The 12,796-nt window shown below is 28.2% G+C and overlaps 2 protein-coding genes across 16 annotated transcripts in view; one reads left to right on the top strand and one right to left on the bottom strand.

Annotated features, from left to right (window-relative positions):
* LOC123273022 (disabled homolog 2-interacting protein) overlaps positions 1 to 5,079 on the top strand; it is a 66,690-nt gene extending 61,611 nt beyond the window's left edge. For 14 of the 15 annotated variants that reach the window (XM_044740109.1, XM_044740111.1, XM_044740102.1 and 11 more), the window contains 4 exons: positions 111 to 394; positions 477 to 3,294; positions 3,460 to 3,584; positions 4,310 to 5,079. In XM_044740109.1, the coding sequence (XP_044596044.1) occupies positions 111 to 394; positions 477 to 3,294; positions 3,460 to 3,584; positions 4,310 to 4,589 (3,507 nt within the window). In that variant the 3' untranslated portion in view covers positions 4,590 to 5,079. The remainder of the gene's footprint in view (positions 1 to 110; positions 395 to 476; positions 3,295 to 3,459; positions 3,585 to 4,309) is intronic. The other variant, XM_044740107.1, reaches the window with a different exon arrangement.
* Positions 5,080 to 7,241: 2,162 nt separating this feature from the next.
* On the bottom strand, positions 7,242 to 9,438 carry LOC123273024 (HIV Tat-specific factor 1 homolog). The gene is made up of 2 exons (XM_044740133.1): positions 9,143 to 9,438; positions 7,242 to 9,070 (listed from the first exon to the last, which is right to left on the bottom strand). Exon 2 carries the CDS (start codon positions 9,049 to 9,051, stop codon positions 7,411 to 7,413), a length of 1,641 nt encoding a protein of 546 aa, XP_044596068.1. The 5' UTR covers positions 9,052 to 9,070; positions 9,143 to 9,438; the 3' UTR covers positions 7,242 to 7,410.
* Between the last annotated feature and the right edge of the window lie 3,358 nt (positions 9,439 to 12,796).

Here is a 12,796-nt window from a genome sequence, read left to right as displayed (position 1 = left end):
AATGATAGTAGACTGAATCTCTCTAGAGTTATCATCATTTTTTTTTTCTAAAAAAATTATTATCAACTGTTGTGAATAGAATGATAATAATGTTTATTTATTTATTTCAGAACTTTTTTTCAAAGCGATCTTTCCGTTCAAATCCCTTGAAGAGAACGAAAAGTGTGACGAAACTTGAGCGGCAAAAGCAGCGGGGAGCTGGTCTAAGAGGTTGTCGTTCACACGAGTCACTTTTGTGCGGACAAGCTGTAACATCAATGGATCTTGCAGCAGTTACACCATTACATCCAAGTCTACTAGGTAGACCACATTGTTTTCAAGTGACACCAAGTAATGGTCCACCAAAATATTTTAGCTGTCGAACGGCCCACGAAAGAGATCAATGGTTACACAGGTTAATAATCTATTGTTATTTAAAACCTCAAAATATGTATTTTGTATTTTATATTACTAAAAATCTATTGTTGTATTTACAGTCTGAGGAAGTCAGTTCAACCAGATGCTGAGCAAACTCGTCGAACAGACAATTCTCTGCAGATATGGTTACTCGAAGCCAAAGGTGTACCAACTAAGAAGCGTTATTTCTGTGAAGTATGTTTGGACAATACATTGTACGCTCGCACAACAGCTAAATTAAAAACAGAATTATGTTTTTGGGGCGAGCATTTCGACTTTCATCATTTACCTTCAGTCAACACAATACAAGTTAATTTGTATAGAGAAGCTGATAGGAAAAAAAAAAGAGACAAGAATGTACTGATAGGTTCCGTTAGTATACCCGTACAAAATGTTACCTCACGTTATCTAACTGAAAAGTGGTATCCAGTACAAAGTGACAAAGGAGTATTAAAAGAACCACCAGCGTTACGTGTTAAATGCCGTTTTCAATCAGTTGACATTCTACCTGTTCATGTTTATCAAGAGTTTCTTGAATATTTAAAAACAGATTATGCATCACTTTGCGAGAGATTGGAACCTGTTATTGGAGTTAAAGCTAAAGAAGACATTGCAACTGCGTTGGTAGCAGTAATGCAACGTGAAAAAAAGGCACCACAATTTCTAGCTGACTTAGTTATGATGGATATTCATCGGATTGACGATGAACGACTAACCTTCCGCGGTAATTCGCTAGCAACCAAAGCGATGGAGGCGTATCTTAAACTAACAGGTGATCGTTATCTTCAAGAAACACTGGGAGCTGTTGTCCGGGGTGCTGTTGATGGAGGGGACTGTGAAGTCGATCCGTTAAAAGTTTCATCATTAGCTGCGTTGCACAAACAACAGCAAAATTTACGTGCAGCAGTCGAATTAGCATGGAGTAGAATATTGTCCAGCCATGCACACTTTCCTCTTGAACTACGAGAATGTTTTAGAATATTCCGCGAGCGCTTAGCGGAACTGGGGCGTGAAGATATTGCTGACAATCTTATATCAGCATCTATTTTCCTAAGATTTTTGTGTCCGGCTATACTGAGTCCTTCACTATTTAATATAACACACGAGTATCCCAATGAAAAAGCAGCCAGAAATCTTACTCTGGTGGCTAAAAGTCTACAAACTCTCGCAAATTTCACGAGATTTCAGGGCAAAGAAAATTTCATGGAATTTATGAACGATGTACTGGAACGTGAAGCGCCGGCAATGAAAAATTTCTTGTTATTAATCAGCAGTCCAGTATCTAAAGATGCGCCATCCAATGATTCCCTCGAATTTGATGGATACATTGACTTAGGCAAGCAATTGTCATTATTGCACGCACTTTTACGCGAAAGTATTGCTGGAACAAACTCTTCATCACCATCATCACCACCTTCCAAGCTTCCTGACATTCTTGATAGGATTTCTCAGGCCTTGGATCAACCTGGACCTAGTCCTGTATCAACTGCTCATCGGTATCCAAGTCTTCAGAACAATATTTTCCGGTACAATGATCCAACATTAGCCAACAGCAATTCAAATCTTTCTGTGTCGGCATCGTCAACACTGAGTAATCACAGTACATTGAATGGTACACTGAGAGACAGTAATGAATTATTACAAAGCAATACTTTGGGACACAGTGGAAATTTAACACGATCACCGAATGTAATAAGAGCAGCAACACTGCCGCGAAATGCCTACCTTCCAACAAATGGTGGTAAATTACAATTACAAATAACATCTGATGATTATCATCCATTAGAGCCACCGGCTTTTGTATCGCGATCACCAACTCCAGTTGCACGTCAGCAAAGACCTACTCTATTAAACCGTACTGGTTATCGATTAACAACAAGTGCTAGTCTTGCTAATGTAAATCACTGCCAAAATAATCCAACGAGCCCAATACGATCAGAGAGCCACAGTAATCTCAAAGATACTAATTATAACATTAATGTCAATCAAAATAATCAGATAATAACCAGCACAGGGATTAATCAGCATCGACATCATAATCTACAAAGCAAATTGATTGGACATGATCAACACGATGATAACTACAATCATAATTACAATATATCTAGATCAAACAGTAGAAATCATTTCCACAAAGAAGATAATGCGAATCAACCACAACAAAATTATAATAATAACATAACTAAAACAACAGTTAATGCTAATCCAATAAATATTAATCCTACGTCGAATCTAACGTTGTCGATAAATAATCAACCAAATAATAATTATAATAACGTTAAAACAATTATCGGTACAAATGGTAATCTTGATGAAATTTCTGATTTATTGAGGTATGCTGATGATGAAGTGTCGGAATCTAAATCACAAAAAGGCTCACAGATATCAATATCACAATTGAGTAATGTTGCATCATCTGGATATCAAAGTTTTGCTGCTTATAGCCAAAGCTCCAGTCCTGTTGAACTTAGTAATAATGCTAATTCACATATCATTAGTGCTACGCCTCTTGCTTTTGCGAATCCAGTCTACCACATGGAAAGTACCCACGGAAGAAATGGTAGAAGAGGTAGTAGCAGCTCTGAAGAAAGAGAAGTTGGTAGTGGTGGAAGTGGTAATGGCGGTAACGGAGTTGAAGGTGTTTGTGGTGTTGATTTGAGTCCCTCACCACCTTCACAACAATCTAACAACATTAGAAATAATCAGCGAAATGGCCAGCATCAGTGGAGACAAGCCAATTCAAATTATCGCAATGCTGAACAAAACCAAAATACATGTTGTACAAAACTTATGAGACGATTGTCTCTAGATTCAACGAGAGATTTATCGGACACCAGCGAAGAGGAAAATTGCCCAAATCGACGAAATAAATCTCGTAGCCATCGAAATATCGATCAAGTATGTTTTTATCAATATTTATTTATTAATTTATTAATTAATTCAATAATATAATGCTATTCACGTTTTTAACGTTGGAATTAATTTTGTTTGTAATTAATTTACATCTTTAATTAACTAACTAACTGTCCAAGTAACTAACCAAGTAATTATATTCGTTTGCAGTACGAGATGGAAATTGAACGACTACAAAATAGCGTTGATAGATTACGAGCACGATTAGGAGCTGCTGAGGATGCTGAAATTGATGGCAAAGCGCCTGATACTAAAATGAAGAATATTATTAGCAGGTATTTGCTTAATACAATTAATTTTATTAACGTTTTTATAATCATTGGTTAATGTTATTAACACAAAAAAAAAAACTGTATTTTTACATTTTTATAAAATATCTTCCGAATTTTAGTCACTTTTTATAACTATTAATTCCTATGTGTTAATCTTAATTAATCCTCATATAAAATATATTTTATTAAAATTGTTACTATTAAAGATAAATGTAATTATTGTTAAATTTATTATGTGTTCCTATTGCATTCTATCTGCTGCATTTGGTAAACTGTGACTTTATCTGGATCTTGGTGTAAGAGTTAATTATTATTAATAAGCTTATTCGTTATTTTTTTATCATGAAAAAATATACATTAAACTTATTGTTCACTTTTTGTTTATTTACTCAGCACTTTCGTGATAACTTATTGTTATTATTTATTTATTTATTCTTTTGTAAAGTAATAGTGTATTTGTTTTATTGTTTCATTATTGTACTACTCACTATTGTTGGGACAATATATGTCTATATAAATATTATATGGAACACACAGCAACTAAAATAAACTGCACGTGTCATGTCCACATGAAACATAAAAATTTCTTACACACCAAATATAAATAGATCCACAGGTTTTTACGTAAAAAAATTAAATAAATATTTTATATTATTTAAATAAAATTTATAAACATTAAAATAAATATATATAATTAATTTTATTAATATTAATTTTTTTTTTAACAGATTGATTTCTGTGGAGGAGGAGTTACGCCGCGAGCAGCAAAAAATGTCTGCAGCACTTTCGTACAAGCAGCGCGTGATCGACGCCCAAGAACAACAAATAGCTGCTCTGGATGCAGCAAACACACGGCTGATGTCATCAAATTCAAGACTATTATCAGCATTAAGCACTCTTAAACAACGCTATAATATTAATAAAACACAGCCAAATAATAATAACGAAGCCGCAGCATTATTACAGAATATTGCTGATATTAACGAGCTTAAAAGTTCATCTTGTTAAGAATTTATTTGTTTTTCTCATCAAAGACAAAAATTAATTAAAGTATTTTTGTTACTTTTTTTTTTTTTTTTTTTTTTTATTAATATCGAAATACCGAAGATTATTAATATATTTATAATATCATTATAATTATTGATTTATTGTAAAATTATTTATCTGAATCTGTCACTCTGCTTCTTATGTAGGTTTGTTTAGAGGAGAAACAATTTTTGTTGAAGTTAGTGGTGGCATATAGAGGCTAATTAGAGTAATAAATAATATTTCGATATCGATAGATTTATAATTGGATAATTTTTACGAAAAGTTACATTTTGTATTATATTGCATGGGACACTATCGACAGATTTTTCATATAATACTATATAATAGATATTTTACTCTAGTTGACGAATTTTGTTTTGTATTACATTCAATTTTTTTTAAAACAATAATTTACGACAATTATGATTTTTTTAAATCACTAAATTTTCATTGCAAAAAACAAAAGTATTTTTATTTTTTTTTTGTTCGATATTTTCACAGTCACAATTATTTTTCATTCATAAATACAACTATTTAAAATCAGAACTTCGGTTAAAATTAATAAGTATTAATTAAATGTGTATTATTTAATAAATTGTTAATATTTTTTTGTTTATATCAATTTCGTAATAATTAGTCCATATCGAGGAGATTAAATATTATTTTGAAATCGGTTATAAATTTTCAATTGGAAATTATGATATTTATTTAGCAATTGCTACCAAAGATACTGTGTATAAAATCTTGTAAGATAATGTGTTTTTATACTCTTATTATTGCTAATTTTTTTTCTAAGATTTATTATTGAATAATTTTTAATGAAATAATTATAAATATTATTTTACTTTTTTTTTTTTTAAATACACCGTTGTAATAATAAAGTCAGTCATGTCTTCATTGTAAACAATACAGATAAAAAATATTTATAATTTTAAATAAAATATGTTTATAGCTTTTTAACATCACAATTAGAAAATTAATTATAATTATAATTATATATTAAATCTGAGTGAATGAATATATTATGAAGGAGATATACATATAAATAACAATAATGATTGGTGTGCATAACTGAGTGTAAATGAAGCAAACTACTTGACAATCGAGCTATTTGGCTGTTTGAGGTAAAATTTAGAATGCAACGGTAAAGATTAATTACTGTAAGGATGTAATTTCAAAAGTATTACTATTTAAATTTGTAAAGTGAAAAAATTCTTTAATAGAGTTGTAGAATAATATTATTAGTTGTTAATATTTGAAAAGTAATTTTGTATAGAAAAACATACTTGTTTATCTTTTTTTCGTGTAATACTTATTATTATATGATTTAAAGATTAATTTATAATGTTAAGTATTTATATTAATAGTTGATACTAAATTAAGACAAAATAAAATTATCTCACTTAAATCAGCTATTACGTAGTATTAATAATTTTTTCTTTTTATTTAATCTCATGTATTTAAAAATTTTAAATAATCAAATACAGATAAATAAATTTAATTAGATCCAATAAGTTTTAATTTATTGAATAAAAATACGATTATCTCTGCATTATTTAATCAAACATCTTAAAAATACATTTTTTTTTTTATTCACAATTAAAAGATAATTTATTACAGTTTATTATATTTATTATAATTATAGACATGTCTACACAATAATAATAATTAATAAATGCCGAAAAACTACCGCAGATTGCGTTTAAAAAATAAAATTAAATACATTCTACCTATAATTCCATATGATATTTAATTATGAAACAATTTTAAGCAAAAACTTGGTGGTTGTATATATTTTGTTTTTGTCATAAGTTAAAACCAATAATGAACAATAGATAATAACTAATATTTATTTATTTATTTAATCATATGCCAAAGCAAAAGCTGAATGGCAAAGATACATAACAATTTTATAGTTACATAAATACTATGACATATTTATATAAAGTTGATTTAGTAAATTTAGAAATACAAAAATCAGTAAATTAATTTCAATACATTATTCAGAATAATCAAAAAAAGAAAATATTTAGATAATTTGATATGGATTTTAATAATTAATAAATTATTTATTTGTATGTAAGCGCAATGCTAATTATTATTTTCACGGTTTAAGAAAAACTTGAATGCTTTATTTTTAAAGCTTTTAAGCGAACTTGAACTAATATATTCAATTTAAATTGATAAATTATAATACACATTTTAAATTTAAATAAAAAATTTAAATATTTTGGCTGCATGAAAATAATTAACTAATTAACTAATATAAGATAACAATAATCTCATATAATAATACGGCATTATAATTCGTTTTAATTTGTCTGCCGATAATTATAACTAATAAGTGATCCTTGCGCGTAAAATGGATTAATGCAGAAAAAAACTCAGAATAAATCACCCGATGAAACAGTAGCTGTTGGTATTAATTCTATTATTTTATGTAAAGGTAAGAAATAATAAAATCGTATTGTTATACTTATTAATTTAATAGTGTTTTAATTTTACATTTTTACATATTTAAAAAAGTATCTTTCTATTTAACAATTTTTTTATTGTTGTAAGTTGAAAATTTTTGAAAAGAAAAAAAAGAAAAACTTTTTTAATAAAAATGAAGTGATTTACAATTTTACTGCTGAACAAAATGTAAAAAAAATAATTTCATGACTATAATTTAGAGTGATTAACTATCCATTTTCAGCAATTTTAATTTATTCATTAAAAAAAAATAAATACAAAAATTGAGATGTACTATTATAATAAAAATAATTATACAGTGTATCATTCAATTATTTAAACATGATTAAGAATTTTCTAACTCGTCGCCATATTTATTTAATCGTTCTTCAATTTCAGCTTCTGTTTCCTTAATTTTGTACTTTGTTTTTCCATCCCATATTTCAGCAATGATTTTCCTTTGATTAAACCAACGGCCATTCATTAACTCAACACATTTATCAGCTTCTTCTGGCTGACGAAACTTAACCACAGCGACTCCTTCAGGATGTAACTCGTGAACATCAACTTTTGTGACATCACCGCACTTGGCACACTCAGATTGAATATCTTGTTTATATTCAAGACTAAGAGTAATATCTTTTTCAAAGTCTTTTGGTGTGAATAAATTTTTCAATACCACAACTCGATGACACTTAAGCGGCTGGTTAGGTAGAGGTTCCGGTGTCCAACCCAAAATTTTTTCCATTTTTTTCTTTTGCCGATCTTTGTCTTTTTTCTTACGCTTCGGTTTAAGAGTTGGATCATATGTGCCTTTTAATTGAAATTTAGCACGCTGAGCCGATAATGTTTTACCCCGAATTCGAGTACCATCAAGGAACTTTAGCGCAAGATCTACAGATTCGATTTTTATGTATGTACAGACAGCATCACCCTTTGGATTTCCTTCAGGATCAAGATATAATTTTATTTTATTTTTATTTTTGTCATCACGAGCAATCACGCCGTACTTTTCAACTAACTCAACAAGTTCATCCATCGAAATGTCTAATGGCAATCCAGAAATGTAAACAGATGTATTGTGAGCATCGTCAATTTCAAACCACGTTGGTGGCTCAGCAGCTTTTCTTTTGAGTTCCTGTTTCTTTAGTTCTTTTTCAGCTTTTGTTTCAACTTTTGGCGGTGGTGACCTAGTTACTGTTCTTGTGGGAGCACCTTTAGTGGTATTTGGGTCTATGAAACCATAATTCATTTGATATATTGCCATAAAATCGTCATCTACTTTCGGAAACCAAGCGTTTTTTTCTGAATCCCAAAAATATTCAATATCATTATCCGTTTGAATTTTAGCGCCATTACTACTCAAGGAAGTTGCTGATGCTTGATCATCAGCTCCTTTAGCATCTTCTCCAGAATTACTCTCACCTTTTTTTGCATCATTTTTGACAACCCATTCATTTTTATCTTGGTCAAATTTATAAGCTATATTTGTTGTTTTATCAGTATAAATATAATTATTTCCATCATATTCATAATTTTTCATAATTTCAGCATTATTTTCATCTTCTGTTTTATCTTTATCTTTAGGGATCCACTTATTTTCTTGGGAATTCCAAACCAACTTGTTACCAGTTTCGGGCTCAGTATAAATACATAAATCACCCTCATATGTTAAATGCTTTGAATAATCTGATGAAACATCGTTGGAAGCTGATTGTTTTTCGGCCACTTGTTTATTTTTGTCTTCCAACTTTTCAGTCTTATCATTATCATCACCACCTTCGTCTTCATTCTCTTCATCATCCTCATCATTATTATCAATATTATTTTTTACCTCAGAAACTTCAACTATTGGTTTATCTGAAGAAGTTTCTTCATTTGATTTTGACTCATTGTCCTGAACATCAAGTACCTGGGTTATGGAATTATTTTCATCCGACTCTGGAGACTTTGATAACTCATCCATAGAACTATTTGGAGCAGTCATTTTTATTCATTTAATTACCCTATAATCAATCACAAAATTATTATCAACGTTACTTTACAACTTAAAAATAATAAACAAATTTTAAACTTACTTGAAAATTAATAATATTTACTCAATATTCACGTGAGTGTCAATTGTTGACAGATATTGTTATTTATAATAAAGCTTGTCAATGCACGTTAGAGCTATCAGCTGATGTTTGCAAAGTTAACCTCACTACGCGTTTAATTACGTTTTATAACAACGTATGTATTCTTAATGAAACACTGAATAAAAAAAAAAAATTATTTTACTAAACTAAGCTTATAAATAATTATTTTAATTAAAATGTGTAAGAGAAAAATGATTAAACTCAAGTAAAATTTTTGACTTAACTTGTCAATTATTCACAATTATCACAAGTTGCTTGAAATTATTTTGTTAGTATAGTTGCTCCATCTATATCAATAAACTCCAATGATATGAATTTTACGATTCTAGTAAAAAATTTTCTGTTATTTATAATTATAAAAATAATAATTATAATTATAATTATAATAAAAATTATTATTACAATAATAATAATAATAATAATAATATTTATAATTATAATTTCAGAAAAAAAAATTACTCAGAATAAAAATAATTTTCATAAAAAATTTCCTCAACAAAATAAAATATCTTTATTTCAGAAAGAAATAAAATATCTTTATTTCAGAAAGAAAGAAAATATCTTTAATAGAATATCTTTAATCGCGCGCGAAATATAAATTTTATGTAATAGATGCGTAAAAATTAGTATTTATTCGTATGGTACTAAAGTCAGCAGACATCTGACAATTTTTGAAATTTTTTTAATAAATCAATTATGATAAAAAAGATATTTTTGAAAATTTACACAAAATATAAATTTCATAAATTTCTACTTATAGAACTTTTTTACTTAATTTTTTTTCATGACTATAACACAGAAATTAGCAGACCTTGACAATTTTTTGATTTTTAATTAAAAAAAAACTAGGCCTATAAAAATATTAAAAAAAAATTACATTTATAATTTTTTAAAGTTTTTAAAGATGAAATTTTTTAAATAAATTTTTCTTGCTATAATTAATTTGTTAAATAAATTCTAAAAATTACCAGATGTCTTTCAATTTCAGTATCATGATAATTTAATTATTAAAAAAATCTAAAAAATTGAAAGATGTCTGTTGATTTAAGTGTCATTTTATTAGTATCCCATTGTGAGTATAATAATATATAGCTAATATAAGATGTTAGCTTTTTACGGTTACTGATGACAGATAAATACTGCACGCACTAATCGATAATATTAATCTTATAACATTATCTCATAACATTAATATTAATCTTATAATATTAACTCATTCATTTATCCTTTTTAATACGATGATAAGAGATTATTATTTTTTTTTATCAATAGTTAATTATTTTTATTTCCTTGTTTTCATTTTATCCTTTTCAAAACAATTTTACTTTATTAATTAACAAGAACGTCAAAAGAATATGAATTTTTTTAAGATCGCAGTAATCGCAGTTAGGAAGCAGCGTATTTGCAATTGGTAATGTAGACTTCACATTGCGTATTAACAACACAGCACCACATGATATGCGGTACTTTTCACTTTTTGAAGAACATGTTCAAACCATTTGTTAACAATGTTATAAATTAATATTTTTTGTTAGTTAACATTTCACAACGCTGTACGTAAATTCCATAGATAAATTAACAAAGATTAACCAACATCAACTTTTAGAAAGTTATTGCTTCATTGCAAAAAAATTGATGATCAACGAATATTTTTTACAATTGTTCAGTGCATGTCCATGACAGTACATGGAAATACTTACCTGAAATATCTCTTCTGGTGGATGAATATTGATTTCTTGTTAAATTTGGATTATTCACAATTTTATAAAGTCTCAAGGAAGTACATTAGCTTAATCAATGAAACTAGTAATTTTGAGCTTTTTCTTTTGTTCAAATTTAAAGTTAAACATTTATATGTTTATACAGTACTGGTCCTACACTGAAAAAGAATTAACAAGAACAAAGAGAAAGATTTTTTAACCAAGATAATAATCTTGGTTAAAAAATCTTTCTCTTTGTTCTTGTTAAAAATTATTATTTTTTCTAATGGATTATTTAATTATCTATTTGCTAGAAGAGAGTTTTTTACGAAATTTTCATTTGTTTAATTTAAAGAAAAATTCATGAAATTGCAATAGTTTTGCTGTTTCGAGGGCGACAAAGATAGTATGGTTTCTCTCGATGAGTGCAAGGAGAGAAAAAGATGGGACTCGTTCTTAAACCAAGAAAAATTTCTTAGTTTAAGAACTTTTCTACTCAAATCACGGAGATTGCGTTCTTCAAAATTATTTACTTAATTCAAGTTAATTTTTTTTTCTGTGTAAGGTAAAAGCCCCAATATATGATCATATACTGGTACATGATCATATATTGGGGCTTTTACCTTACTAGTCAAACAAATTGAAATCTTAATATTATCAAATTCTGAAAAATGATAAAATAAAGTTACAATCACTAGACTTTTTTCAGAGGTCTAATTTATTTAAAAAGTTAAAATTTTAATTAAAATACAATGTTTTTATTTAATTTTTAAAACAATTTCTGAATCAGAAGAGTGATAAAATAAAAGAATTTTTACAATAAATGTAATAAATAATCACAATTAGTTAGAGAACTTTAAAACATTGCTGTTTGGATCGAAATTTATTATTGGAACTCTACTCTTTTTAAGTTCAGAAAAATTATTTGTACCAGGTGAATTGACATTTTAATCCTGACGTATTTGATTGACTGCAATTTGCAGAACATCATAATGATTTTATCGTAAACCACGGTGAATTTAGTGAATCACTATTAACTCAATATAAATTGCCGTGACTTTACTGTAAACAGTACTCAAAATGACAGTGAAAACAAAACAATTTAGGATGAATATGGGCTGTTTGCTGGAAGAAGTTGAACTGCAAACTAAATAAGTTGACAATTGAAAAATGAGCTATCAGTCTATTTTGACTAGCTCTAGACACCAAACTTTGCGTTTTATTACAAATAGTATGAAAAATGTAGCCTCACGAAAAGATACAATAAATTATAGGTACACACCGTAGTAGAAAAGTAGTACATCTCATTTTGCAATTAAAACATTAAACTTTTCGAATTCAATTTATAATATTTTTCATCATATTTATAGCAGAAATTTTACATTTTTGCCATTATTTTGCGAAAAAATTAGTGCATTTGTTGATTCATTTCATTTATAATAATAATAATAATAATAATCAGTAGGTTTATGTATCCTTCAGTGAAGTATAACATGATATTTTCAACAAAGTAGTACAAGTATTGCTGACAGTGCAAAAAAATTTGTATACATTACATTTTTTGTAGTTTACTACGTACAGTACAGTCACTGGAAATTGTATCAGGAATTTAACATGCCTTTTAATGAATCGCTTTTGATTACTTTATTTATTCTGAACTAAAAAGTAATTAAATTATAAATGAAGCAAAATAATCATTTATGGCTGGGATCTTGTATGAGATGGACGTGTTACTTGCGTCTCGCAGAGTAAACCTGCTTGCGTCTGAGGGTCGAACTAGGCCAGTAAGATGAAAAAGTGTGAAGATGGACGAGAAGACTTTCTCAAGCCTATAAATGGTATCATCAGTTGAGACCTATGAAGTCCTTTCTCAAAAGCATTCATATTATATCTG

Source organism: Cotesia glomerata, linkage group LG10 (assembly GCF_020080835.1).
Source record: "Cotesia glomerata isolate CgM1 linkage group LG10, MPM_Cglom_v2.3, whole genome shotgun sequence".
NCBI classification, from domain to species: Eukaryota; Metazoa; Arthropoda; class Insecta; order Hymenoptera; family Braconidae; genus Cotesia; species Cotesia glomerata.
The sequence above is the reverse complement of the archived record's forward strand: the minus strand, read 5'-3'. Positions and strand labels throughout refer to the sequence as shown.

Coding starts and splice junctions, on each gene's coding strand:
- LOC123273024 (XM_044740133.1), bottom strand. CDS start 9,051: ATGACTGCTCCAAATAGTTCTATGGATGAGTTATCAAAGTCTCCAGAG.